Consider the following 27,928-nt stretch of genomic DNA (forward strand, 5'->3'; position numbering starts at 1 on the left):
GGAAAATGTTAAAAATTGGAGAATCTGGGTTAAGAGTATATAAGAGTTCTTTGTATTATTCTTTTAACTTTTCTGTAAGTATGAAATCTTAGCTTATTAGGCACAAGTTTTTTTATTTATAGGAAATAACACACACAAAGTGTGAAGTTGCAAATTATAATGCACGTTCACATTTAAGTTAATCCTTAAGCAGGTATGTAAAATAATTTTTAAATATCTTCTAAGTTAGAAAATCCTTGTTTCTGAAATAAGTTTTTATATAAAGTCAAATCCTTGTGACTTAAGGATGGTTTTACAGTCTTAAGTGATTCTAGAAAGTGCTCTTGTTTCACTGTGGTCGCTTCCAGTCCATTTTCTTGCAGAGCCAGCAAGGCGGCCTATAAGAGACAAACAATAGGAAATAATAAATATGCTTCATTGTTATTTTATAATATATGGTAATACTTTAAAATCTGAACACAAAAATCTCAGTCTCACTTCATAGAATTTCAATATTCATGATGCTAGAAAACATTAAGCTAAAAAGTTAAAGTGATTAAAAGTCCTCTCAGTAGACCATCTTTTCTTCTACATTAAATTCTAGCCTTAATTGGTTGGGGGTTGGGGGGAAAGCAGACTGCAGAATAATATAGACATTGTGAGTGCATATATTTTAAAGATGAGATCAACTATACTCTGGTATAAAATAAAAATTTTTTAAATCAACTATATGCCAATAAAAAAAAAAATTAAGTTACAAAAAGAGAGACTATATTCCTGACCTCAGAGTAGGAGTTTTTAAACAGGAAACAGCACTGATCATAAAGGAACAGATCAACACATACTAGATGACCCACCAATTCTCTTTGTATATGAAATAGACATACACACACACACACGTATACCAATAGACGCATACAAGATTGTTCATAGCAGCATAACTCATAATAGCAAAAAAGTTGTAACACAAATGTTCAAAGATAAAATGCGTATATAAATGCAGCACATTCATATATTAGAATATTATAAGCAATGGAAATGAACAAACTACTGCTACACACAAAACAACAGATGAACTTCACAGACATAATCTTGAGTTAAAGAAGCAGACAGAAAAGCATACCGTATGGGTTCCATCTATATAAAGTGCAAAAGCAGGCAAAACTAATCTCCCCAGTGCTGGAAGTCAGGAGAGTGGTTCTCTTTTGGGATAGAGTGGGAAGGCCCACGGGAAGCTTCTGGAGAGGTGGTTATACAAGTGTGTTCACTTTATGTTAATTCAGTGCACCATATCCTTCTGATCTGTGCATTTTTCTGAATGTTATATTTAACACAAGTTTATAGAAAGGAAAAACCCAACAGTGGCTGCCTTTTTTGGCAGCCAACATAAAGACTAAATGCCTTAAAGTGACCTACAAGAACCTGTGTGATCTGGCCACTGTCCACTCCATCTCTTCAATAATGTCATTTCTCACCTCCAGTTGCTGCACATTTTATTCCTTCTGCCTCAAACACTCCGCTTCTCTCCCTTAGCCTAGCTAACTCTCTAATCATCCTTCCAGTTTCAATGTACACACACCCTCTCTCAGATAGCCTTCTCTGATGCCCCCAGGTCTGGACTGGTGTCCTTCCTAGGTACTCCCACAGCACCCTGAACTTCCCTGACTCACTACATGTTTTAATTCAGTATTACCTCTCTGCACCTCCCCCACTGCCCCATCAACCTGTAAGCTCTGAAGAGAAGGTAAGGGACCACAGTGGTCTTTTTCACCTCACATGGTGCCTCCCTTTCAGTAAATACTGCCAAGTGAATGAAGTTCTGAAAAAATGTATTGAACTATAGGTTTTCTCCATTAATTAACTTACTTCTTTGCAGAGGTTTCCAAGATCAGCTCCAGAGAAAAAACAGGTATCTGCTGCTACATTTTCTAAGGAAATATCAGGCCCCATTGGCATGTTTTTTGTACAGACTTTCAGAATAGAAAGCCTGCCCTGGAACAAAATAAAAAATAATATGTTTATAACCTTACAACATTTATGTCTGATACAATGCTGTATTAAAACATTTCAAGTTAGAGTTTTCTATCATATTACAGAGAAAGTATATATATTTCAGAAACAATAAGAAAGAATCACTTCTTCTCAAGAAGTAAGAAAGTAAATGTAACATCATGATACATTTTAATATTTTTATGATTAATTTAAAAAACAACCAACCACAGATATAATCTTTAAGAGACTTGATGAATCTCTCTTTTGGGTACAAACAGTCCCATCAGACATGGTTCAAAAGCAAATACATAAATTATCAGACACAATTTAAAAATAAAATAGATATAATTTTTTTTCCATCCCTTCAAAATCTGGTAAAAACCTAAGGAAGGAAAAAAATTCATTTTCTGTGTCTTTCACCACTCACTGCCAGTGGCTCTGGATGTGAAGGGCAACGGATTTACTGATTCTTTGGCTGTGGATACATTGTATAATCTCTGTAACCTCAGATTTCTCCACTGAAAAATAAGAATGCTGACCCAGATAACCTCCAAAACCCTTTAACACTTTAGGATTCCTCCCTTCTAGTTGCAAAATAATGTTGAGTAGACTCGATAAACTCAGTATTTTGAGTCTTCCACAAAAAGGAAATTACTACCTTGCTTTTAGGCTTATGTTTCTCTGAAAACAGGGCCAGAGAACCCAGCAAAAGCAGATGAAAATGATGATTTATGACGGGCCCAGATAAGGAAAAATGCAGAATTCAATATAGGACACATACCATGTACACCTACACCCAGTAAGGGATTCAATTCTGCCGTCTTCTTAGAGCTCAGACACTGATGTGTTGTTAGAAATGCACACAGAGTAAATGTGCACAATGATTACCTTTTCATCTGGAGGTGGAATATAAATAATCTTGTCTAATCTTCCAGGCCGTAACAAGGCATCATCTAACACATCAGGTCTATTTGTTGCTGCAACAATCATGACATTGCTATTAAAAACTTCCTGAAACTCTAGCTGAGGGAAAACATACAACACAAAGTAATGTCAATAAGTTGTTAATTATTAAATGTATTTTTTTAAAAATTACAAATCAGAAGGTCCATTTGTTTCTAAATAGGGGGATATTTTTTTCTTGGGACTAGAATGCTTACATTTCCTTTCCAGACCACCTTCTTAATATCAAGGTACCCCAGAAACAAATTATTATCAAAGAGTTACTCTGTGTACACAGTGAAGGGAGTGATCAATCCTGATGGGGCATCTCTCAGTGTGAGAACTGATGAAAAGCTTTACACCACAGCAGAGTACATCTATCTGTTGACCTAAATGCACCTGAGCCCCAGTGAATGATTACAACTTAAATGGACGACTTGAAAAGACAGAAGCATCTGACTAACACATGTATAGCTATGAAAAGTCTTGGCTCTCACGTTCTTGAAGAGGGAGATTTATTTTACCTCTTTGTTTTCTTTCCAAAGGCAGAAATATGACAATTAACATAAGCTGCATTTATATAAATCCTGAAGATAAGAAATATCTAAGAGCAACCAGAACAAGGCCTTACACATGCTAAGCATTCAAAATTGTTGAACTTTATTATCAGAGCAGTTCTCCAGTGATGTGATCTCTCAAAGCAATGAGTTCCCTATATCTGCAAGTATTTTAGCAGAGGCTGGGTAAACACCAGTCAGAGGCTATACAAGGAAATCCTGCATGATGAGGAGATCTGATTAGAAAACCTGATGGGTCCCATCAAATTGTAGTGGCATATGTTCCTAAGGTGCTGTTAAGACTCTCTTTCCATGGAACAATTTAAAAAATGGGAAACAAGTAAGAACAAGAAAAAAATAAAAGAAAAAAAATTATCTGTCAGGAATTACTTAAGGATACCAAACTCTATCTGGAGAAGGCTCAGAAGAGAGGAAGAGGATTTCCAAGGTCACTTTAACTTTGTTATAACCAAGGAAACCCACTCCTTAAGAAAACTGAAAATTTTCAATTACTGATCATTATTTCCAATGATCAGTAACCCAAACATGCGTTATGTTTCATTTCACATAAACAATTTTAGAAAGGGATGAACACTAGTTTTTCAGGGTATAAAAATAAGAAGAAACTCCCTTCTCCACTAGCAATAGGTAGTTATGTTTCTAATCTTAGGAAAAAATTCACATTCATATATATCTAAGATAATTTATTATAAAATTTGCCTCACCTTTCCCAGGTAAATCACTATTTTACCAGCTCTGTAAAAGTCCTAAGAGTCACACTGAAATTATATAATTCTATGAGATGAATCCAGCATAGGGAAAGCTAGTGCAGATGCATTCTACTTAATGCTGGCCTGGATTTTTGGTGTATTCTGGCTAATAAATACCTCTTCGTTTTTTTCCAGCTCCTTGTATTTACCATGTTGATCTGATTTACTTCCTCTTCTCTCTATAGTCTTCAATCCAACACCATCTAATTCATTTAGGAGAACAGAAAGAACACGTTCTTGAACATTACATCCTGTTCTGCTGATTGATCGAGAGCCCAAGATTGAATCAATTTCATCCAAAAACACAATTGCTGGAGTATTTGCTCTTGCTTGTCGAAATACCTTTTGTTCGAAAAACGGAAATATTTAAAAGCTATACATCATGCCTTATTCATATGAATATGTTTTCTGCATTACTCTGTATTTATAATTTTAAAATATAAAAAGAAGGGAAAGATTCTAAATGTCTAAGAACCAGGGAATGAATAAATAAGGAATAACAGTATTATATGGGGGTTAAAATCATATTTTCAAAGAATATTTAATATTATTGAATTTTAAAAGTGATAATATTAAGTTAAAAAATCACAGATATATATTACCATCCACCCATTCCCTGCCCAAGGAAACTGAAAAGCAAAGGAAATTCACCAAAATGTTAACAGTAGGTAGAGGAATTATGGAGGATTTCTTATTTACACTTTTCTATATTTTCTATACACAATCAGGTATAACTTTCCTAATAGGAAAAAAAGCCAGTTATATTTAAAAAAATAAGGTTTATCCTTAAGGCATGAAACAAAAATTCAAAAGTAAACTTAACTGCATGAGGGAAAATAAAAAAACAAACCTGAGACAAGATTTTTTCTGAATCTCCAACAAAAGGTGAAAAGAGATCAGCTCCGCTCACTGAAACAAAAGAGCAATGACAGCTCGTGGCCAGGGCCCTCACCAGGGTGGTTTTAGCACACCCAGGGGGACCATACAGGAGAACTCCCTTTGGCTCTGTCAGGCCCATCCTAACAAATTCCCGAGGAAATTTCAGAGGCCATTCAATGCTCTAAAAGTACACAAAAAGAGACAGGACACAAAAAGAGAGAGTTGTTTTAGTATAATGATGAACATCAAAAAATTCAGTAAATTCATGCGTTCAACAACCCTCAGGTACCTGCTATGAGCTGGAAATGTGGTCCGATCTCCACACAGCAGCCAGTGACCTTATGACCTAAGTGAGGTCACATCACTTCCTGCTTAAAATCTTTCCATGACTTCTCATCAGAATTAGAATAAAATCCAAATCCAAACTCCTAACTTACCACTGCTTACAAGGCCTCACATAACCCATCGCCCAAACACTCCAGTTTGTTCCCATCTCATGGCCTTTACCTGCTAGTCTCTCTCTGCCTGAACACTCCCTTAAGATCTTTGTGTGCTATCCCTCATCATACATGTCTCCACTCATATGTCATTTCCTTGGAGAGGTCTTCCCTAACCACTGTAGTTAAAGCAGATCCTCCTCCTCCTAGGCAGTCTACGCTACTACCCATCTTTGGAGCACTTATTCAGTTGCTGTCTGAAACTACTATTTTTCCATGATGAGTTAGTCATTCTGCTCCTGCTAGAATGTAAGCGAAGTTCACCTCTAAATCCCCATCACCTAGAGTGACACCTTCACAAAGTAGGCACTAATAATAGTAAGTAAATCCTCACTACCTCTGAGGTAGATGGTTCTGTTATCATCATAACTTCACAGATGCAGAAACTCGGGCTAAAAAAGTGAAGTAACCCGCCCAGATCTTATCTTACTGCTAGCGAGGCAGCAGAACTAAGACTAAACCCAGACAGTGTAGAGCAAGAGCACAAGCTCTTAACTACTGATATATTGCCTCTACAGAAAGGGATAGACAAGACCCCTGTACCTAGAAACTCCTATTTTAGTTGGGGAGACAGGCTTGTAAACTAACAAGCAGACCAGAGAAGGGCATTCCACAGACAAGGAACAATATATACAGAGACACATGAAAGCATCCAATTCATCTCCCAACAGTAAGCAGGAACAGAGGGGAGGATGAGGGAGGCAAGACGCGATAGAGCTGAAGTGGAAGTAGGATTCAGATCACATTGGGCCTTGACAGTTTTAGTCAACAATGAGGAAGCAGTATAGAGAATGGATAGAAGGAAATGAAACTAGAGGGAGGGAGACCACTTAGCAGTCTCTTGCAAGGATTCAGACTACAAAAATAATAAGGCTTGATGTGTCACAGGCAGCAGAGGTGGTGTGGGAGGGATGTATATGAAACATAAAATGTAACTGTATTATACGCAGGGGAAATCCAGAGGGGAAGTTACGTGATGTATGACATGACTCCATGCATTCAGAAGACAGGTTTCTGAGTGAGGGGATGGGGTGACTGGCTGCATTCACTGAGGGAGGGAATCCAGGTGTAGAGGTGGAACTGATTAGCTGAACTTTGGACATGCTGAGTTTGAGACCCCTGGAAGTTATCCAGTAGGCAGGCATTTAAGTAGTTCTAATGATCAAAAGAACTATCTGTGCTGGATATAAAGATTTCTGAGTTAGCATTTTTCAGGGGACAGCTGAGGCCTGGGACATTGAGGAGATCAAAGGCTCACTCAGAAAATGCAAAAAGAAAACTCTCAGGAGCTTGGAGAACTAACATTTAAGGTAGGGGAGACGAGTGCTCAGAAAGGCAGGAAAGCTTAATATTCAGAGCTAAAGAAACAGTGTTTCTAACAGGAAGGTGTTACTCATCTCCCACATGTATTTTGTGAAGATTAAATGAGACAAAGCATGTAAAAAATTAGGGGGACTTCCGTGGTGGCGCAGTGGATAGGAGTCTGCCTGCCAATGCAGGGGACACAGGTTTGATCCCTGGTCAGGGAAGATCCCACATGCTGCAGAGCAACTAGGCCCATGAGCCACAACTACTGAGCCTGCACTCTAGAGCCCGCAAGCCACTATTACTGAGCCCGTGTGCCACAACTGCTGAGGCCCACAAGCCTGGAGCCCGTGCACCACAACGAGAGGCCACCGCAGTGAGAAGCCTGCATACCGCAATGAAGAGTGGCCCCCGCTCACTGCAACGAGAGAAAGCCCACATGCAGCAACGAAGTCCCAACGCAGCCAAAAATAAATAAATAAATAAATAAATAATTAGGGCATATTATAAACGTGCTTATCCATGGACACAAGGATTCCAGGGTTCACTGTAGATATAGCTTCCAGTTAAGACAAATAAATTATAATTGATACTTATAAATCAGTCTTGTGTGTGTGCAATTAAGAAACCTACTTCCTTATGGCAGGATCACCCAAAGGGGTATTGGCAAAATCAACTGCTGAACCTGCAATGCAGGTAAGAAGGGCTGAAGAGCTGTGTCCCTCAACAGCCACTGTGAGAACCAGTATCAAGTAGCCACCCAGGCCATACTGACTGTTTATTATAATTTTGTGTTTTTACCAGTCCCAGGGCAAACTCAGGCCTATGAACAAAGAATCTGTATTTGTATAGCCCATGAACTAATAAGAATCGTTTTTACATTTCCAAATGCTCAATAAATAAATAAATAAATAAACAATTCAGGGCTTCCCTGGTGGCGCAGTGGTTGAGAATCTGCCTGCCAATGCAGGGGACATGGGTTCGAGCCCTGGTCTGGGAAGATCCCACATGCCACGGAGCAACTGGGCCCGTGAGCCACAACTACTGAGCTTGCGCGTCTGGAGCCTGTGTTCTGCAACACGAGAGGCCGCAACAGTAAGAGGCCCGCGCACCGCAATGAAGAGTGGCCCCCGCTCGCCGCAACTAGAGAAAGCCCTCGCACAGAAACGAAGACCCAACACAGCCAAAAATAAATAAATAAAATTTTTTTAAAAATTCAAAAGAATACTATTTTGTGACGTGAAAATTATATGACTTCGGTGTCCATAAATAAAGTTCCATCAGAACACAGATACTCATTACATACTGTCTATGACTGTTTTCGTGCTACAATGGCAGGGTTGAGTGGTTGCAACAGAGACCACAAAGCCTAAAATATTTACTCTGGCCCTCTACAGAAAAGAGTTTACTAACCCCGGTCTAAATTATAAACTCTTTAGAGCAAAAAGCAAACAAAAAGAGGGTGAGGCAGGAAAGTATGAAAAATAATATTTGATGCCTATAGAGTCCGGTTAAATAAGGATTGAAAATCCACCATTAGATCTAGATGTTAGGATCGCATTAGTGATGACGGCAAGAAGTTTCAGTGCAGCTTGTTTTCACCATAAAGCATTACACTTAGACTGTTATATTCTACTGGCTTAAGCAGATTCTCTATCTCACCTGTTTTAACTTCAGTTTTACATCTTCAAGGCCACCAATCTGCTCCCAGCCAACAGGCTTGATGTCCATCAGTCCAATGACACTTCGAAATGATGAGGGCTGGATCTTTTTAAAAGCTTCAAGGAAGTCTGTTTCATCAATCATTGGATTGTCCTGGTTCTGAAGAAATCCACCCCAAAAAGCAAAATCAAACCAAAAATCAGGTGGGCCTTTTTTGTGGTACACAAACACAATTACTTTTTAATTGTAAATCCTCTTTTGAATTTATACATCTATTTTGTTATCACTATAAAGAAATTTGTAACACATGGTATAAAAAAATTAAATGTCTCCCCCTCAACTCCACCAATATTCATCCCCAGAGAATGTCAACAGTTTCCTGTGTATTCTTCCAGTGTTTTATGACATACGTATATGCTTTCAAAAAGATACACAAATGTGACCATACCATACATATTAATTTGTACTTTTTCATTTATCTTAGAAATCTTTTCACGTCAACTAATACAGCTCTACCTCATTCTTTTTGACAACTGCATATTGTATGAGTATTTTAACGACATCCTTCTGTTGAATGTAGGTTTCCAGTCTTTTGTTATTAAAAACAAAGCAGCAACTGAAAGTCCTTGTGCACATGCTCAAGTATTTTATATAATAATTTCCTTAAAGTAGAATTATTGTGCTTAAGAGTATGTACACTTACAATTTTCACAGCTACTACTAAACTGTCCTCAAAGCTGCACCAATATATGAAGCTGTTCTCCCCACACCTCTCCAACAATGGACATTACCAAACCTTAAATTTCGGCCAGTATGAGAGAGGAAATGGTGCTCACTATTGTGTTAATTAAATTTCTTTAATCAAGAGTGAGGTAGAGGAAAATAATGGAATTAGAAAATCAATTTTGCAACCATCACAGTAAAGGCTGTTTAGGGCAAGAATCAATGGATGCTAATCTAGGGGAGGGAAAGTTTGATGAGGAACAGTATGTCTGCATTGTCTCAGAGCATTTCCTCACAGATTTCTTATTAGTTGCAAAGGGAAAAATAGCAGCTATACAGTAAATAAACTGGACAAAACCTTGACTGATTGATCACATCAGTCACCATTAGGGACATCACCAATGAGGGGCAGGTGGACGTATTGTGCCTTCACATGTGACATCATAAGAAGGACACACTATCACTTATGTAGTATCCCCAATGGGAATGCATAACCTGAATCTGACTATGAAGAAACAGACAAACCCAAACTGACAGAAGTTCTATAAAATCACTGACCTGCATCCTTGAAAAACGTCAATGTCAAATGTCGCACACACACCAAAAAAGTGCTAAGGAAGCGTTCAAGATAAAAAGAAACAAAAAACTAAACACAATACATTATCCTGGACTAGATCCTGTACTGGAGGAAAAGAATGCTACAAAAATGGATACAGTTAGCAAAATTAGAATAGGAACTATAAATCTGACAACATTTTGATCAATGTTAAATTTCCTGAATATAATGAGATTATACATACTTTTTCATAGGAAATGGACATTAAAATATTAAGGGATAATGGGTTAAGATGCATGCAACCCCTTCTCAAATGATTCAGAAAAAAACAATGTGTATACCTAGGCAGTTGACCCTTGAACAACATGGGAGTTAATCCTCGTTTAAGTAGAGGTGGCCCCCCATATCTGCCGTTCCCCACGTCTGTGTGGATTCAACCAACCCCAGACCGTGCAGTACTTATAGTATTTACTATTGAAAAATATCCACGTATCAAGTGGACTGGTGCAGTTCAAACCTGTGTTGTTCAAAGGTCAGCTGTACAGAGAGAAGAAGAGAAAAGAGAGAATGATAAAGCTAATTTGGCAAAATGTTAAAAACTGGTGAATTTGGATAAAGGATTTAGCAGGAGTTCTCTATCTCAGAACTCTCCCTGAAGTTTTAATTATTTCAAAATAATAAGTTTTTAAAAAAGAAAAAGAACCAAAAGATTAATTTTTAAAGGAAGTTGAGGATTTTTCATGTGTATAAGCCATTTGTAATCCTTTTACTGTCAACTACCAGTTCATATCTTGCTACCCATTTTCTCTTGGATAGTTGGTCTTTTCTTATTGCTTTGTGAGAGTTCTTTCTACACCAAGGAAATTGGGCTTTTGTCATGGGCTGCAAGTATTTTTCCCAGTCTTTCTCATGTCTTGCCTTTGCTTATAGTATTGTTTGTTTGTTTTGATTTTGAACTTGTCATCTTTCTTTTTTTTTTTAATAGTATTGTTTTGCCATTCTAAAATGGCCAAATCAGTAAATCATTTCCTTTCTGGCTATTAAAAACTTATATTTCTATTTGTAATATCTGTATTATATTTAAGTATTTGTCCTCATACATCAAATTCTGAACATTCAGTTATCCCGAAATTCCCATTTTCAATAACAAACTATTTTATCCCACTTATGAAAGATTAAATAAGTGAATATGTATATGTGGAGCTTTTCTGAACAGTTTTCCTAAAAAATGTCAATAATTATAATCTCTGGGAGGTGAGATTTCAGACAATTTTTACTTTCTTTATAATTTTTATCTTGTTTAATTTCTCACAAATAATGTTATGAAATAGTTTTTTGAAATAGTGCTTTTTTTTTTTAACTAGTTAGCAGTATTAGATATTGGGTAACTGAATACTAATTAATTTTTAGGTAACACCAACTGACATTTGAAAATCCCATTTACACTTGCAGATTACTTGTGTATACACTATTCATTTGATTTTCATAATCCTTTCAGGCAGATAAAAATCCTTTCCCCTCTATGTGTATATGTGTGTGTGTTAAACTGTCTTTCTAACCCTTTAATAGGCATACTTGACAAAAAGATGAACAAACTGTGATGTGCCCTTGTCTGCCCTGGCACAGATAGAGGCAGCAGCAGCCCCTCAGCTGCCTGGGGAGGGAAAGAAGAAAAAGATGGAGCCAGTACCTTCCCAGAAGCCTCTGCCCCTTCTTCCTTTTTGCCTTTCTTTCTTCCACTTCCCCTGGCTGTTTATGAACTGAGCCATCACCTGTGGTAACTATGCCTGGGCAGGCCCCTCCTGAAGTAGCAGTGGGCTCCACCCTAGGACGGCTGCAGCTGGATGGTCCACCTAAGCCAACGTGCTTAAGGTCAAACCTGGAACTTCAAAGCAGAGGGAATTCTAAATGTAAACCTCCTTTCCCACACCGTGGTGTTCTTGTCTTCCCCTCAAGAGGCATATATCCTCAAATCTTCACACGTGGGACTTGTCATTAAATCTTCAAGCAGCTTTGGTTCTAAACTGAAAAGATGAGGACTTACAAGTTCACATAACTCCTTCCCCACCTTTGGTGTAAGAGTAAAAATAAAGGAAAAGAAAATGAGGAAGGATATAAATGACCTAGGTAAAAAGGTTTTCAAAATTTAGGATGATAAATCATCCTTTTATAGCTTAAACAAACTCGAATTAGGTTTTAAAAAATTATAAGGTCAAAGAACAATTTTAAGGTTACAAGAGAATCCTCAGCATGCTGAAAATAATTTTTTTCAGAAGGGGTTTAGGGATTCAGGTTGACATTACATAAAAGTGAACAGATTTTCCAATCTATAGTGTTGAAAACTACTATATTTAAGATAATATCCTAACATTTTTAAGAAAAGCAGTCATGAATTAAGGATTTGAATGTCAAAGATGAATTTAAATAAAATCCTAAGCACCTAATCGTCTCCTGAGTTAGAAAAGCTTATTTTCCCTTCAAGATGCTTATTAACAACAAAGGGAAAAAATAGTATCTTGAAAATGGAGAAATCTCAGAGATACCACCTTATCCAAGAAATCAAAGTTAATTTCACCAGTAATAGGACAAAGATATATCATTTGCTACCTAACAGATGCAATGAGAAGAACACAGTATTATTTCTGTGATATTTCTGCCAAAAATGCAAAACCTGAATCAAATCATGAGAAAACATCAGTCAAACCCAAACTTAGGAATATTCTATAGAATAACTGAACTGTATTTTTAAAAAATTAAAGTTGTAAAAGAAAGACTGAAGAATGTTTCTAGATTAAAGATTAAGCAGCCATGACAGCTAAATGCAAGGTGTAATCCTGGATTAAAAAATATATATTTTTTTCCTTTTAAAATTTTTGCTACAAAGGAAATTAGTGGGACAAATGGTGAGATTTGGTTAAGGTCTATATAGATTAGGTAGAAGTATCATGTCAGTGTTAATTTCCTCATCTTGATAATTGTACTGTGGTTTTAAAGTCCTTGTTTTTAGGAAATATACACTTAAATTTTCAGTGCTAAAGGGGCATCATGGCTGCATTTGAGAGTATGAGTATATATATATATATATATATATATATATACACACACACACACACACACATAAACATTCATACACATGAAGAGAGTATGATAAAGCAAAAGTGATAAAATGTTACATTTGACGAATCTGTGTGAAGGATATACAAAAATTCTTTGTACTATTTTTGCAACTTTTCTCTAAGTCTGAAATAGATTCAAAATAAAACAAAAATTAAAAAGATATAGGTTTACTTCTTCTGGGGTTACACTGTCTTTTTCCTGACTGCTCTGGGCTTCAGCACTAAAGAGTTACTATGGGAGTGGGGGAAAACACTCTGGGCAAACCCGAAGAACTCAGCTCTCCGTCCCTACTTTCAGTCATATACTATTTCTATGGAGTTCAGTTGTAAAACTATATGTAAGAGGACTTCCCCGGTGGTGCAGTGGTTAAGAATGTGCCTGCCAATGCAGGGGACACGGGTTCGAGCCCTGGTCTGGGAAGATCCCACATGCTGCGGAGCAACTAAGCCCGTGTGCCACAACTACTGAGTCTGCATGCCACAACTACTGAGCCTGTGAGCCACAACTACTGAGCCCATGCTCCACAACTACTGAAGCCTGCACGCCTGGAGCCCACGCTCTGAAACAAGAGAAGCCACCACAGTGAGAACTCCGCGCACCGCAACGAAGAGTAGCCCCGCTCACCGCAACTAGAGAAAGCTCGCGCGCAGCAACAAAGACCCAACGCAGCCAAAAATAAATAAATAAATAAATTTATTTAAAAAAAAAAAAATGTAAGAAACAGCTGTCGAAGGTATCAAAAGTTTGAAGAAAATGTACTTACCACTTTTTTAAATCTCCAAATTAACTTGTTATGTTAATAAAAGGGTTCACATAGAAGGTCATAAATCAATCCTTCTTACCTTCTCACTATGAAGCAGAGCGTGCATGGCAGCCTCCCTACAGAGTGCAGTCAGGTCTGCACCAACATAGCCAACCGTCATTTCTGCAAGGAGGCTCAAATCGACTTGACTGGAGATGGGCATCTTTGAGGTAATCACTTGTAGAATCGCCTTTCTTTGTCTAAGTGTGGGAGTTCCAATGACAATCTATGTGCAAAGCAAGGAAAGAAAAAGTTTACAGCTTAAAATATTATTTTTTTAATCCTCACAAACATGTATAATAATTTAGCGAACAAATTTGGAACTATTACTGGGTACTCTTAAGCATACCTTAGATTCTGAATACATGAAAATCTTTATCTTCCAGAGGAGTAACACTGGCTAGAAAGTTGCACAGTTAAAATTACATATGTCGTTTAATAAGTTTTTGTTATTTTTGAGAACCTACCATGTTCTAGGAGCCAGTAAACTAGATAGTCTATGTCCCTGCTCTTATGGAGCTTATTCAGGACAGGTACTACATGGTGTGAGGAAGAAATCCACTCAAGTTCTAAACAGATTATGCTAAAGGGGGCAATTATCACCTGTCTCTTTAGAAACTTACCACAAAGTTCAAACATCATTTAAATAATCACTATTCAAACTATTTAGTAGAAATCAAGAATCAATTTAGGACTGAAGTTTATAAAATAGGACAGCTTTGAATATTCAACCTTCCTGGCAACTCAGGGAGCAATTGTGGGATAGGAGGCTGGCGTTCGAACAAGGAATGAATAAATCTAGAAGAGTTAAATGTCTGCTCTGATTTAGTCCTTCCCTGCCTTCCCCCTTATTTCAATACATTTGTTTCTTGAGGCTATCCTACTTTAAATTCTCCTTCCAGATTCGTAAGAGTTTAACATGCTTGTAGCAGTCCCAGTTCCCTTAAAAACTAAACTACTGATTATAGTACTCCTCATTCTCAGGACCTGCACAACTCATCCCTAACGGCCCCCTTGCTTCTCAGAACAATTTGACTCTGGAGGGGGAAAGGGTCCTGGCTCGCAGATCATTTGTGGACCAGAGAATGGGTTCTCTGCTTTACAGAGCCCCTCTCCAGCTTCACTGACTTCCAAACCTAAGTGGCAAACGCCTCGGGGCAGCCAACCAGGGCCAGAAGAGGCCGGGGTTCCAGGAGGCAATGAGCTAGCTGGCTGAGCCTATTTACCTCTCGGTCAAATCTCCCAGGTCTACGCAGCGCTGGGTCTAGTGCGTCCGGCCGGTTGGTGGCTCCCACAACCACCACCTCCCGGCCCCCACTGATGCCGTCTAGCAGCGTCAACACCTGGGCCACCACGCGGCTCTCGGGGGCTTGGTGTGGGCCGCCCCGCCGGGGACACAGGGCGTCCACCTCGTCCAGGAAGAGAAGGGTGGGCCTGCGGCTGGCCAGCTCCTGCGCGCGCTGGAAGACCCGCCGCACGTTCTCCTCGGTCTCCCCGGGCCGGGAGCCCTGCAGCGTGGGGGCACTCACGGCCAGCAGCTCCGCGCCCGCCTTTCGGGCCACGGCCCGCACTAGCTGGGTCTTGCCGACTCCGGGGGGGCCAGCCAGGAGCACCCCGCGTGGCACTTCTAGCCCCAGCGAGGCCAAGGCGCGGGGGTAGCTGAGCGGCAAGTCGAGGAGCTCCCGCAGCGAGTCGGCCGCCTCGGAAAGGCCCCCCAGGGGCACCTCGGGCTGCGGCTCCTCTTCCGACGGAGGTAGCCCGCTCAGACTGATGTGGGTGCGAGGGGTGACCAGCCCGGCCGGATTCGGGTTGGGTGCCCCGCTGACGATGTGCAGGGCGGCCACCGGGCCGGGAGCGCCCGGAGGAGCGGCCACCACGTGGCCCAGAGAGACCGGACGGTTCCTCAGCAGCTCCTGCGCCGCCTCCAGCACCGCGGCTGGATTTGGGGCACCAGACACGCCCGCCAGCTCCCGCAACACCGGCCACACGGCGAGGAGCCGAAGGGGCGGGCAGGGCACTAACCGGAGTCGGCTCAGGTTCAGACTCCCCCGGGACCCCGGCGCCCCCACTGCCGCCCCCGGGCTCGCGCACTGCGGATCCAGTTGCACAAAGCCGTCCGCTCCATCCCGCCGCGGCCAGGCGGTGCAGAGGCAGGAGCCGCCGTCAGGCAGCGAGATCTCCACCGCTGAGCCCAGGTGCGCGCCTAAGGCGCGGAGGGCCGCCGGGCCCAGGCGACAGCGCTGGGTGCCCCGGTCCCTAGCGTCTACGGGTAGCAGCTTTAAGAGCGGCCCTTCTGGAAAGGGGCCTGAGTCCGGAGCCATTACTCACGGAAGACGCAAGGCCCAGGAAAGTGGGGTAAGAATTCCACCCGGGCCAGAAAGACTGGTACACAGAGCTCCTCTGCCGGAAGCACGTGATGCGCATGCGCCAGGGATCAGTTGCCGTTCCCTTACAGGAGGCAGAAAGGACCAATCGGAAAGTTAGACGAAGTTAAACGCTCGGACTCTCGGGGCTAGTTTGCTGTGGTGCTGGGTTTGATGAACTCCGGTCGTCCTTTCCATAGCTTTACGAACAAGGCCTTAGTCATGGGTGTCTGGGAGGCAGCGTAAGCTACCTTTACTAGGTCATTAAGCATGTACCTTGGTGGTTTGGGGAGTCGCCACATAGCACTCTCTTTCCCTGGCTCCCGGACTCGAGCATCACCATCTGCGCTTTTGGAGCCTAGAGATTTTGCTATTTTGTGAAAAAACCTCGACAGTCCTCAGGGGCCCAGTATTTTGCCTTTTTTTTTTTTTTTGCGGTACGCGGGCCTCTCACCGTTGCGGCCTCTCCCGCTGCAGAGCAACAGGCTCCGGACGCGCAGGCTCAGCGGCCACGGCCCACGGGCGCAGCCGCTCCGCGGCATGTGGGATCTTCCCGGACTGGGGCACGAACCCGCGTCCCCTGCATCGGCAGGCGGACTCCCAACCACTGCGCCACCAGGGAAGCCCAGGGGCACAGTATTTTGGAGTGCTCTGGTGCTAATGTCTTAGGTGACTTGGAGTGGATGAGAAATACAGCCTTGGCACCTTCGATAACCTGGGTTCCAACCTGTTTGTAAAGTCCATGCATGTCCTTCGTATACAAAAGAATCAGCCGAGCAAAAGAGAATCACAGTGTAGCATTTTAAATCCCTTGAAGAAGGGAAAGAAGGAAAACCAGGCCACCTGACGTAGTTGTGGCACACCAGTACATTCTGTTCATATTCCTGACTTCTCCTTTGAATGTTCTTTGACAACAACTTAATCATAACCTCTTCTGTTCATGTGATTAAGTCCTTATTGTCTATCTGGGGCACAACAGTACTAAGTCCTGTATTAGAGGCAATGCCTGTCTACATTATTAAGACCTCCACCTAATATTCGCTTTCCACCTCTCCCCTCCCTTCCCCACCGGGAATTACTCTTTCCTCCTATCCTTTTAAATTCTACTCATCAAAAAGAGCTATAGGGCTTCCCTGGTGGCCCAGTGGTTGAGAGTCCGCCTGCCCGGTCCGGGAAGATCCCACATGCCGCGAAGCGGCTGGGCCCGTGAGCCATGGCTGCTGAGCCTGCGCGTCCGGAGCCTGTGCTCCGCAACGGGAGAGGCCACAACAGAGAGAGGCCAGCGTACCGCAAAAAAAAAAAAAAAAAAAAAAAAAAGAGAGCTACAAATATTCAAAGTCAAGATAATATGCCTTGTTTTTTATCCTCACATCTTTCTACCTCTGTTTTTCCCACTTTCACTGAAAACCAAATTTATGTGATTACAAAATTGAGATTGCAGACGGAATGCTTAAGTCACTGGGGTTTGAGTGCTTTTTCTTCCTACTTATGCAAATAATCAGCTGCAGACTCTATAGTGATCTCTTCTCAATGGAAAGTACTGTCAGATCTGGGATCTTATGACTAGTGCCCATTCCTGGCCTCACTCTATCCAAACCTCAGGGAAGACAGTATGACTAACTTCTGGAGTCCACAGTCACTTATCAGATCTTTGCTGTATGTTTCCAACTACTGTGCTGGAACAACGTAAAAGGAACTAGAAAACAGCATACTAGGAGGAAGTCCTGAAATGGGTAAATCACCCATTACATCCTGTTTGCTTCTTTCTCTTAATCGTATTGCTTTCTATTCTCTTTGGAGAACAATGACTCTAAACTCAGACTTTTCAAGAACAGCTTTGTATTTTCTGAAATAAAAAGCCAATGTTTTTTTTTTTGCAGCAACACGGATGGACCTAGAGATTATCATACTAAATCAGAGAGAGAAAGATAAATATCATATGATATCTCTTTTACGTGGAATCTAAAAAAAGGGTACAAATGAACTTATTTACAAAACAGAAATAGAGTCCCAGTTGGAGAAAACAAACTTATGGTTACCAAAGGTGAAAGCGGGGGGAGGGGAATAAATTAGGAGATTGTGATTAGCATATACACACTACTATATATAAAAGAGATATCTAATAAGGACCTACTGCACAGCACAGGGAACCCTACTCAATATTCTGTAATAACCTATATGGGAAAAGAATCGAAAAAAGAATGGATATGTGTGTATGCACAACTGATTCACTTTGCTGTACACCTGAAACTAACACAACATTGTAAATCAACTGTAGTTCAATAAATTTTTTTAAAAGCCAATGTTTTTACCTCTGAAGATGTGAACAAAATGCCCATTAAGTTATTCAATTATGATACCTCTACCTCACAGAGGTTCTTTTATTCTGGTACCAAGAAGCTTTGGGGATCCAAAAAAGGGAAAGAAGACAGGACATGATAACTGTCCTAAATATGCAAATGGCTGTCATATTAAAGAGTTGGCAGATTTATGTAATCTATAATGCAGAACTGGCTAGGAAGTGAAAGTTTAATGGAGTGAACACAAGAGTCTGCCTCCTCATGTGGTCATGTGCAAGAAGTAGGAGACATAGCCAAGGGGCATAACCAAAGCCAATATAGGGAAGCAAATAAAGTTAAATCACTCTTAGAATTTTCTGAATTTGGTTTAAAACAGATGTATAGGCTGTAATATTAGGGATATGATATGAAGGGAACCACATGTTGCTTTGGGTTGGTCTGAAAGGTTGACTTTATACAAGGTCAAGCTAGAACTCTCTGACCTTGTAGGACCCATATACCAAGAAAATAGTCACTTCTCTCTATCCCTAAAAGGTTGAATTCTCACCTTAGGTTGCAAACAAAAGCAAACAGAAATCCTGTTCCTGGACCTCCAGCTATTATTCACACATTCTCAGCAGAACTATAACTGGCTTTTCTAGTCAGCCAGTGAAATCCACTGTGTCCCTTTAGGTCAGACCATTTGAAACACTATTATTTCAACTACCTTAATAGCCACATTATCATACTATTCAATCACATAGTTTTCTTCTTGTGGGAAACCACTCAGGAGTTGTGTGGTCCTTTTGCTTGTTTTTAATATGACCCAAAATTTGATGATTCTACGAACTGAAGAGTACCAATTAAAGCACCAAAGTTTGAACCACTAGAGGGAGTCCAGAACCAGATAAGCCCTAAGGCTGTAAAATTTGAGTTTGAAGTGTTCTCAACTGTGGTTCTAGGTTTTCCCAAGATTCACACCCAGGTGTATGAAACAATCTGTTGACTATATAGTTACTTATTTTCACATAATTTCTACATGCCTCGGGCCATGTATAACTCACTTCTCACATTGTTCACATTATCCTCGGTACTGAATACTTCATTTGTCCTTTGAAATGAAGGTCACTGTTTCCCTCCCACGTCCAAAAGATGTGTGGGAGTGGTCATGAATGCTTAGGCATTTTTCAAAGTTTTCTTTGGGAAACTTCTTTCCATGTTTCTCTGCTACTCCCAGACCCTCAAACTTTTCTGACTTCAAGCAGACTCAATATGTTTCATTGCCATGAAACAGTGTCTGACCTGCTTTGGTGCCACTCGGATGGATTCTAGGCAAACATACCACCTCCAGACAGAATTCATCAATTCTTCCTTTGGCTTTCCTCAGCATGTAACCTGCACCCCTTTCATTTTTATTTTTATTATTAATTTATTTTTTTGCAGTACGCAGGCCTCTCACTGTTGTGGCCTCTCCCGTTGCAGAGCACAGGCTCCGGACGCGCAGGTTCAGCGACCATGGCTCACGGGCCCAGCCGCTCCGCGGCATGTGGGATCCTCCCGAACCGGGGCACGAACCCGTGTCCCCTGCATCTGCAGGCGGACTCTCAACCACTGCGCCACCAGGGAAGCCCTGCACCCCTTTTAGTACATGGCTTCATTATGCCTTGAATGAGCTAGTTGTTTTCCTCCCTGTCTTCCCTCTACTCCCTTCTTATTTTAAGAGTTGACACTGTGTTATCTTTAATCTTTCATTCTACCTTTTCTCAACAGGGCCTAACTACTTGCTGTATGATCTTTAGCAATCCATTTAACCTTTCTGAGCCTGATTCTTGTAATCTACAAAATGGATTATTATGAGGATTAAGTGAGATAATATTATGTTTTAAATTGAAGTATAGTTGATTTAGAATATTAGTTTCAGGTGTACAACATAGTGATTCAATATTTTTATTGATTATACTGCATGAGATTCTATTATCTTAATTGTAATGATTATTGTCCACCTTATAAGGACATTATGAGATAATGTATAAAAATTTCTTTTGAAAAGTAGAAAACTCTATTGGTATGTAATATAAGGCTCTACTAAACAGTAATAGCTATATTTAGAGGGTGCCAGCCACAGTTCTAAGTGCTTTACATGTGTGATCTCATTTAATCCTCCCAATAACCTTGGGAGATTGGGATTATTACTTCTAATTTACAGATGAAGGAACTGAGGCACAGAAAGGCTAAGTAACTTCCCCAAGGTCACACAGTTAGTAAGTGGCAGAGGTAGGATTCAAAACTAGCTCTGTGGTTCCCACTCTGAACCACTACACTATGTTATGCTACAATCAAATTTCAGTTTACCAGCTAGGTTCACTTGTTACTTATTAGTTATGTGACCTTAGGCAAAGCTTAAAATTCTAAACCTAATTTTAATCATTTGTGAAATTGATAAAAGTAATTCCTATCTCACAGATTTACTCAACAAATATCTATTAAACTCCTCCTGTTTGCTATATGCTGGGCATATTGCAATATCACGTTGATTATATTCACATAAAACACTTGGCATACTGCCAGGCACATGGTAAGTGGCCAATGTTAATTATTGTTTTAATTAATAACAATAAGCCAATAACTTCTCTGACACGTTTCCTATTACTCAGCTAGAGATTATGTTCTGATCATCACCATATTGTCATTTCTACTGTTCCCTTAATTCTATTTGAAATATTTTTGTGGCACTGTTCTGTAGGATATTGCCTTGCTATCATAGCAAAAACAAACAAAACAAAACAGCAATTCAAGTATCTCTCAGGGCTAAACAGAGAAAGTGCTTTAAACGGCTACTTTCTGATACATAGCTAAGGCTGGGTGAGGCACGCACAATATGCTTACTACCAAGGAACATGAAGTATTGGGGTGGCCAAAAAGTTCGTTCTGTAACATCTTACAGAAAAACTCGCACAAACTTTTTGGCCAACCCAATATATTTGATGAATGTGAAGCTGTGAGGATCACCAAATATAATGCTTTCAGGAAATGTACAATAAGGTCATCTTGGGAAAGAAAATAACCCCACATTACATCTCCAGTGACATATAAAGAGCCCAGCAACACCTCTGGTAATCCAGATGGGAAGGGATGGCCTGCTATGCTCTACTGTGCTCTCCTGCACTGTACTTTGGTGCCCTGAGGGTCCATCCTGTGCTTGCCTTACCCACATACTGTGAGAGTCAGCAGTATTTGCTAGATTGCATACGAGATTTTACCTCCCTAGATGGCTGATAATCAAATGAAATGATATATAGGAAATCACTTTGAAATATTACACAAACACACATGCAAATAGTGAAGAGTTATATACAAGAGTGTTGTAGTCACGTCCAGAGAATACCTGATGTAGGAAGCAGATGTGGAAAGTATTATCTTCCCCATTTCTGAACTTGCTCTCAGCATCTTTTTCTTAATGTGGCCACACTTGCCTTCCTGTCTTGACTAGTTCCCCTTCTCCCCATTTCAGTTCCTATTTTTTTAAAATAAATTTATTTTATTTATTTATTTTTGGCTGCGCTGTGTCTTCGTTGCTGCTCGCAGGCTTTCTCTAGTTGTGGCGAGAGGGGGCTACTCTTCGTTGAGGTGCACGTGCTTCTCATTGTGGTGGCTTTTCTTGTTGCCGAGTGCGGACTCTAGGCGTGCGGGCTTCAGTAGTTGTGGCGCATGGTCTTTGTTGCTCCACAGCATGTGGGATCTTCCCAGACCAGGGATCAAACCTGTGTGCCTTGCATTGGCAGGTGGATTCTTAACCACTGCGCCACCAGGGAAGTCCCCCAGTTCCTATGAATAAGAATAACAATAGCGAACGTGTAGTGAGTGGTGCTTTACGTATATTATTTAATCATAATAACAACTCTGTGAGTTATGTACTGGTATTATTCCTGTTACATTCAAGAAAGCTGAGATCCAGAGGGTTTAAACAACTTCACAAGGTCATACAGCCAACAAATGGTAGAGTCAGAATTCAAACCTGGAAGTACAGCTCTAGAGCCCATGTTCCCATTGCTAGGCTGACTGCATCTCATCCTGCCATAGTGCCTGCCGCTGTCTTAGATATATATTTACCAAGCTAAATTTTTTCAGGCAGCAGTCAACATTTTTCTTCTTTACCTTTTATAATTCAGTCAATGATACCAGAGTCACTTTTTCAACTAAAATCAACTCTGGGGACTTCCCTGGTAGTCCAGTGGTTAAGACTCCGTGCTTCCACTGCAGTGGGTGCGGGTTGGAACCCTGTTCGGGGAAGTAAGATCCCACATGCCTCGCAGTGCGGCCAAAAAATTTTAAATATATTAATTAATTAAATCAACTCATATAATATTTGTTACCCAGTATGATAAATTCAGAATCTTATCAACTGGTAATAATTCATGCTATAAACTTTGATTTTTCGTCATTATCTGGGGGAAAAAAAGAGTTTAGCAATAACTCTGTATAATATTAACTAAACCACTAGCTTAGCTAGCTGACAACCACAAACATATCTATTCAAGAAATGAGGTCAAATCTCAGCTATTTTTCCTCTGATGATTACTTGATATAACATTAAAGCTGCAACTTGCTCAAGGGTTAGGCACAAGTTGGCAGAATCATCTTTATTAATGACATTGTAAACAGGGATAAGCATTTTGAAATGTATGCAAAATATCTTTCTGAGCTATGGAAATGGAGTGGTGAAAGACTAGGGCTTGAAAGAAACCCTGACTTGAGCATCCATGGATTTTGGAATCCACAGGGGTCCTGAAGCCAATCCCCCTTGGATAGTGAGGAATGACTTTAGATTTAAATAAGTAGATTCCATACGTCATATTAGCTTAATTTGAAAGCAACTAAGGGTTTGGCTGCTGTGGCTTAGATCTTGAAGGACAGACAAACCCACCTTGTGTTTGTAAGAAAACAGAAGCAATCATATAAAATGTACATTAGTGTCATCCTAAAATCCTCAAGTGTAATTTTAGGATAAGAAGCCTCAAGTTCTAGAAGTGGACCTCTCTCCACAAAACTGATCTTTATATAAAACTAGCTTATTGCCCTTTTGATGTAGTCTGGGTGCTTCTTTTCAACATCAAAGGAACCAGAAAGTCCAAGAACTGTTTGCCTCTAAAGTAGTTCTCTTAAGGAAGAGAATTCTCTTTCCTTCCTTTGGCTTATTTTAGAAGAATGAGTTATTTATTTTTGTCACCTAGCTCCTTCTTTTTCTAAGCTCTGACTGTACTTTGTGAATGATCCATGTCTATTCAAAGCTCTTTGCAGCATGAGAGAAAAGTTCTGCCCCGTCCCAGGAACTTCCTGGCCTCCTAAAGCCTTGCCAACAGCCAGACTACAGAGTTGGGTATGTAGGGTTCCCTGGGTCCTTGTCACTCAAAGAATGATCTATGGACCAGCAACACTGGCATCACCTGGGAGGTTGTTAGAAATGCAGAATCTCAGGTCAGGCCTGAATCAGAACCTGGCTTTTAACAACCTCCCTGCGTGATTTGTATGAGCTGTCCTGCCTGCTCTTGTGTGAACACCTGTTGCTTCTCTCTGATCTAGACGTAAGGCTGAGACCACTGTACCCCAGTCCAAAGTAAAAACCTTAGGTTTAAAACAAGAAGTTTTCGGTTATTTGGGGACGTAACTTCATTAATCCTGTCTGATAGTTGTTAAACTTAGATTGGAAAAAACTTTAGAGGTCATCAAGTTTAACCATCATCATTGCTGTGAATTTCAGTATCATGATCAATGTTTGTAAAAAGGCTAAATTTTTGTTCAGGATATTCTGTTCAAGAAGATAAAAGCACATGATATACCGTAGAAAGGCAGCCAGAAGAATGGGAGAAATTTATATATTAAAAAAAAAGAAGCTCTTGGTGATTGAAGGAATACATTTCAGTAATCTGGAAAGTTTATTGATGTGAACTCTCTCAGCCATGGTGGTGTCCCCAAAAGAGGTGTTTATCTCTTAAATTCATATTCTAACACCATATGCTTACTTTATATTGGCCCAAACTTACTGTCTTATACAGTTATAATTTTAGTTTAACTTCCCACAAATTCAAGGAATTGCTATTATCTACTAAACTAAAATCTCCATAAATAAAGGGAGGATAAGAGATAAATCTCCCTAATGAAAGAATTCCAAATACTATATGAAGATAAACCTCTCTTCCCTTCCAGGCCGGCCCTAGTGACTCACTTCTAAAGAATAGAGAATGGAAAGGAAAAACACTAACTTTATAGTGGAGAAACCTGGCACATACCACCTTCACCAAGTGATCAAGGTTAACCTCACCAGTGATAGCATGGGGATATCATTTACCTCCTGATGTAATGTGATGAGAAGGGCACTTGGCATTTGTGGTATGCTTTCCAAAAACACATACACAACCCCAGTCTAATCACAAGGAAAACATAAGACCAAACCAATTTGAGGGACAATCTACAAAATACCCAACCAGTACTCTTCAAAACTATCATGGTAGCCATAAAAAAGAACAGAATAATGTCATTTGCAGCAACAAGGATGGACCTAGAAACTGAGTAAAGTAAGTCAGGGAAAGACAAATATATGATATTGCTTATATATGGAATCTAAAAATAGGCTACAAATGAACTTATTTACAAAACAGAACTGGAGTCACAGATGTAGAAAATAAACTTATACTTACCAGGGGGTAAGCGGGGGAGGGATAAATTGGGAGATTGGGATTGACATATACACACTACTATATATAAAATAGATAACTAATAAGGACCTATTATATAGCATAGGGAACTCTGCTCAGTACACTGTAATGGCCTATATGGGAAAAGAATCTAAAAAAGAAAGGATATATGTATATGTATAACTGATTCACTTTGCTGTAGACCTGAAATGAACAAAGCATTGTAAATCAACTATACTCCAATAAAAACTAAAAACAAACAAACTGTCATAGAGCAAAGACTAAGAAACTGTCACAGACCAGAGAAGACACAACAACTAAACATAATGTGGTATCCTGGATGGAATCCTGGAATGGAAAAAGGACATTGGTGGGAAAACTGGTGAAATCTGAATAAAGTCTGGAGTTTCATTAATAGGAATACACAGTGTTAGCTCCTTAGTTATTTTGTGTTTTTTTGCGGTACGTGGGCCTCTCACTGTTGTGGCCTCTCCTGTTGCGGAGCACAGGCTCCGGACGCGCAGGCTCAGCGGCCATGGCTCACGGGCCCAGCCGCTCCGCGGCATGTGGGATCTTCCCGGACCGGGGCACGAACCCGTGTCCCCTGCGTCGGCAGGCGGACTCTCAACCACTGCGCCACCACGGAAGCCCAGTTCCTTAGTTTTGACAAATGTACCGTGGTAATGTAAGATGACAGCATTAGGGAGAACTGACACTGGGTGACAGGTATACAGGAACTGTGTACTACCTTTGTAACTTTTCTATAAATCTAAAACCTGTAATGGAAAATAAAAATAAAATGTCCCACAAGCTCATGAGAATAGTTTTAACACATTAAAGTAAGATTTCTCTTGATAGTATCTTCTGCAAGTTTAGAGGGCAGACTTGGGCCAAACACCAACCTATACTATCCACCTTTAAAATACTTCTTGAGGCCTGTTAGCACCATTTTGCTAAACCTGGAAGTTAAAGTTTTACACATTTGAATTCCCAGAATGTAAAATAAAAGTCCATTTTCCTAAAGCTCACTTAACTCTCGCAAAGAAAATTGCACTGATCTCAGCAACATTTGATGGATTCGTATGGGTCATTGGACTTTTCTGAGCTGTGGTTATCCCATTGACAAAGTGAGGTCCCTCTCGGTTCTAAAATTCTATAAATATGCCTCTCTCAAATATGTTAAACATTGTTTAAAGTGCTGTATCGATTCTGAGAGGGGAAAAAAATGAACATTTTGATTAGGCAATTAATTCCACAGACATTTATTAAGCGGCAATCACTGTGCTCTGGTACAGAACCTATAGCCCTTGCTCTCCAGAGGTCTCAGTCTGGTGATAGAGACAGATCTGGAAACAAACTGTTACAGGCATGTAACAAGTGCTATAAAAGAGGTATTAACAAGGTGCACTGGTACTCACGGAGGAATTGCTTCGCTCTGCCTGTGGAGGCTAGAGATGGCTTTGGACCTGAGAAACAAGGACAACAATGAAACATTACAAGTTGATCTAACCAGAGTCAGTGAGGAATCTGTCCCATGGTAGTAAACATTTATTTTAATTGGCTGTGTATGAGAATTTGGGATTACTGGATTTTCCCAGCCATACATTGGTTGTTGACTCAGTAATTCGGCTGCTACAGAGCTGGGCCAGAGAAGTACACTGTCTCAGGTGGCAGATGCGCTCTCTGAGGAGTGTTGATACGCGTCAACGTTCACATGAACAAGATAACTTTCTAGAAAAGGCCATGTGTGGGCTACATATCCTGTCATTTCTAAATCAGGCCTCATTAAACATTCATGCCTCTCAGATCATTTCATTTCCATCTTACGGCTGAACATCTGTGGCTCAGGCCTTACAATCCTCAGTCTTAGTATATAGCTTTGCTTTTAAATTCTGAACAGCCTGGCAGAAATGGAAATTTAGGATTCCTAAGCAAAAATTCAAAATTGGCTCTTACCTGGACCCTAAGCTTGCAAATTCTGAATAATTCTATTTAGGCAGGGCTTTCTTTAGTGAGAACATGACATGACTGTGGGGGCAGCTTTGCCACTTAAATGATCTTGATGGGGGTGGGGATAAGTGCTTTCTCCTGGGATGTTGCCCAAGCCAATCCGAGAGAGGAGTACAGAAAACTGGCAAATGTTACGTCTCCATTTCCCAGGGCCTAGTTAGAGAAATGCCTTCTGCTGGGAGTGATAATTTGGGGAAATTCCTCACCAGCAACAAGTGAGACAGATGGGAGTGAAACAGCAAGCACAGATCTGAGAGAGCTGGGCAAAGTGCACAACAGACAGACGTGCCTTCCCATGCTAATCCCCGCGTCCTGCCAGATCATCACATGTGTGGACACAGAGGAGCCAGGTGGCCATGGGAAGTGTTCTCCCAGAGCAGGGTTTACAGTTTTCCTGGGGCTGTGAGGGAAAACATCTGGGACAGTAAGAGAGTTCTTTGCAGTATACACAGAATCCTTTTCTTCTAAAGAAAAAATTGACATTTATGGGGTTTTTTCCTGATTATAAATGTAAGAATGGCTCATAGAGAAAACTGCACAAGTTGCTAAAAGCAGAAAGAAGATTATAAAGAACACCCATTATACCTCTATCCAAGGATAGTAACTATTAAAATTTTAGTGAATTTCTTTCCAGGATTTTACATGCATAGGTATTCATCACGGTTGAGAGCATACTATATGTATAATTTCATATTCTGTTCTTTTCCTCTTAATATCACGACATAGGAATTGCCCTACGTTATTAAAATTCTCTGTAAACATTCTTCTTAGTGGCTGCATGTTTTATCCTATGATGAAATCTA

The 27,928-nt window shown here is 40.4% G+C and overlaps 1 protein-coding gene across 3 annotated transcripts; it reads right to left on the minus strand.

Annotated features, from left to right (window-relative positions):
- Positions 1-23: 23 nt before the first annotated feature.
- On the minus strand, positions 24-16,212 carry SPATA5L1 (spermatogenesis associated 5 like 1). Of its 3 annotated transcripts, none has more exons than XM_029236189.1 (8): positions 15,008-16,212; positions 13,822-14,007; positions 8,584-8,742; positions 5,091-5,300; positions 4,358-4,582; positions 2,860-2,994; positions 1,846-1,971; positions 24-377 (listed from the first exon to the last, which is right to left on the minus strand). In XM_029236189.1, exons 1-8 carry the CDS (start codon positions 16,100-16,102, stop codon positions 210-212), a joined length of 2,304 nt encoding a protein of 767 aa, XP_029092022.1. In that variant the 5' UTR covers positions 16,103-16,212; the 3' UTR covers positions 24-209. The 3 variants fall into 3 exon arrangements, 2 of the variants coding, with proteins under 2 accessions (XP_029092022.1, XP_029092023.1); XM_029236190.1 differs by having other exon boundaries at positions 112-377; positions 2,860-2,990; positions 4,390-4,582; positions 15,008-16,193; XR_003795725.1 differs by lacking the exon at positions 24-377 and having other exon boundaries at positions 1,848-1,971; positions 4,390-4,582; positions 15,008-16,124.
- Positions 16,213-27,928: the final 11,716 nt, after the last annotated feature.

This window comes from Monodon monoceros, unplaced genomic scaffold (genome assembly GCF_005190385.1).
Source record: "Monodon monoceros isolate NGI ecotype Baffin Bay Population unplaced genomic scaffold, NGI_Narwhal_1 Super_Scaffold_21, whole genome shotgun sequence".
In the NCBI taxonomy this organism is placed as follows: Eukaryota; Metazoa; Chordata; class Mammalia; order Artiodactyla; family Monodontidae; genus Monodon; species Monodon monoceros.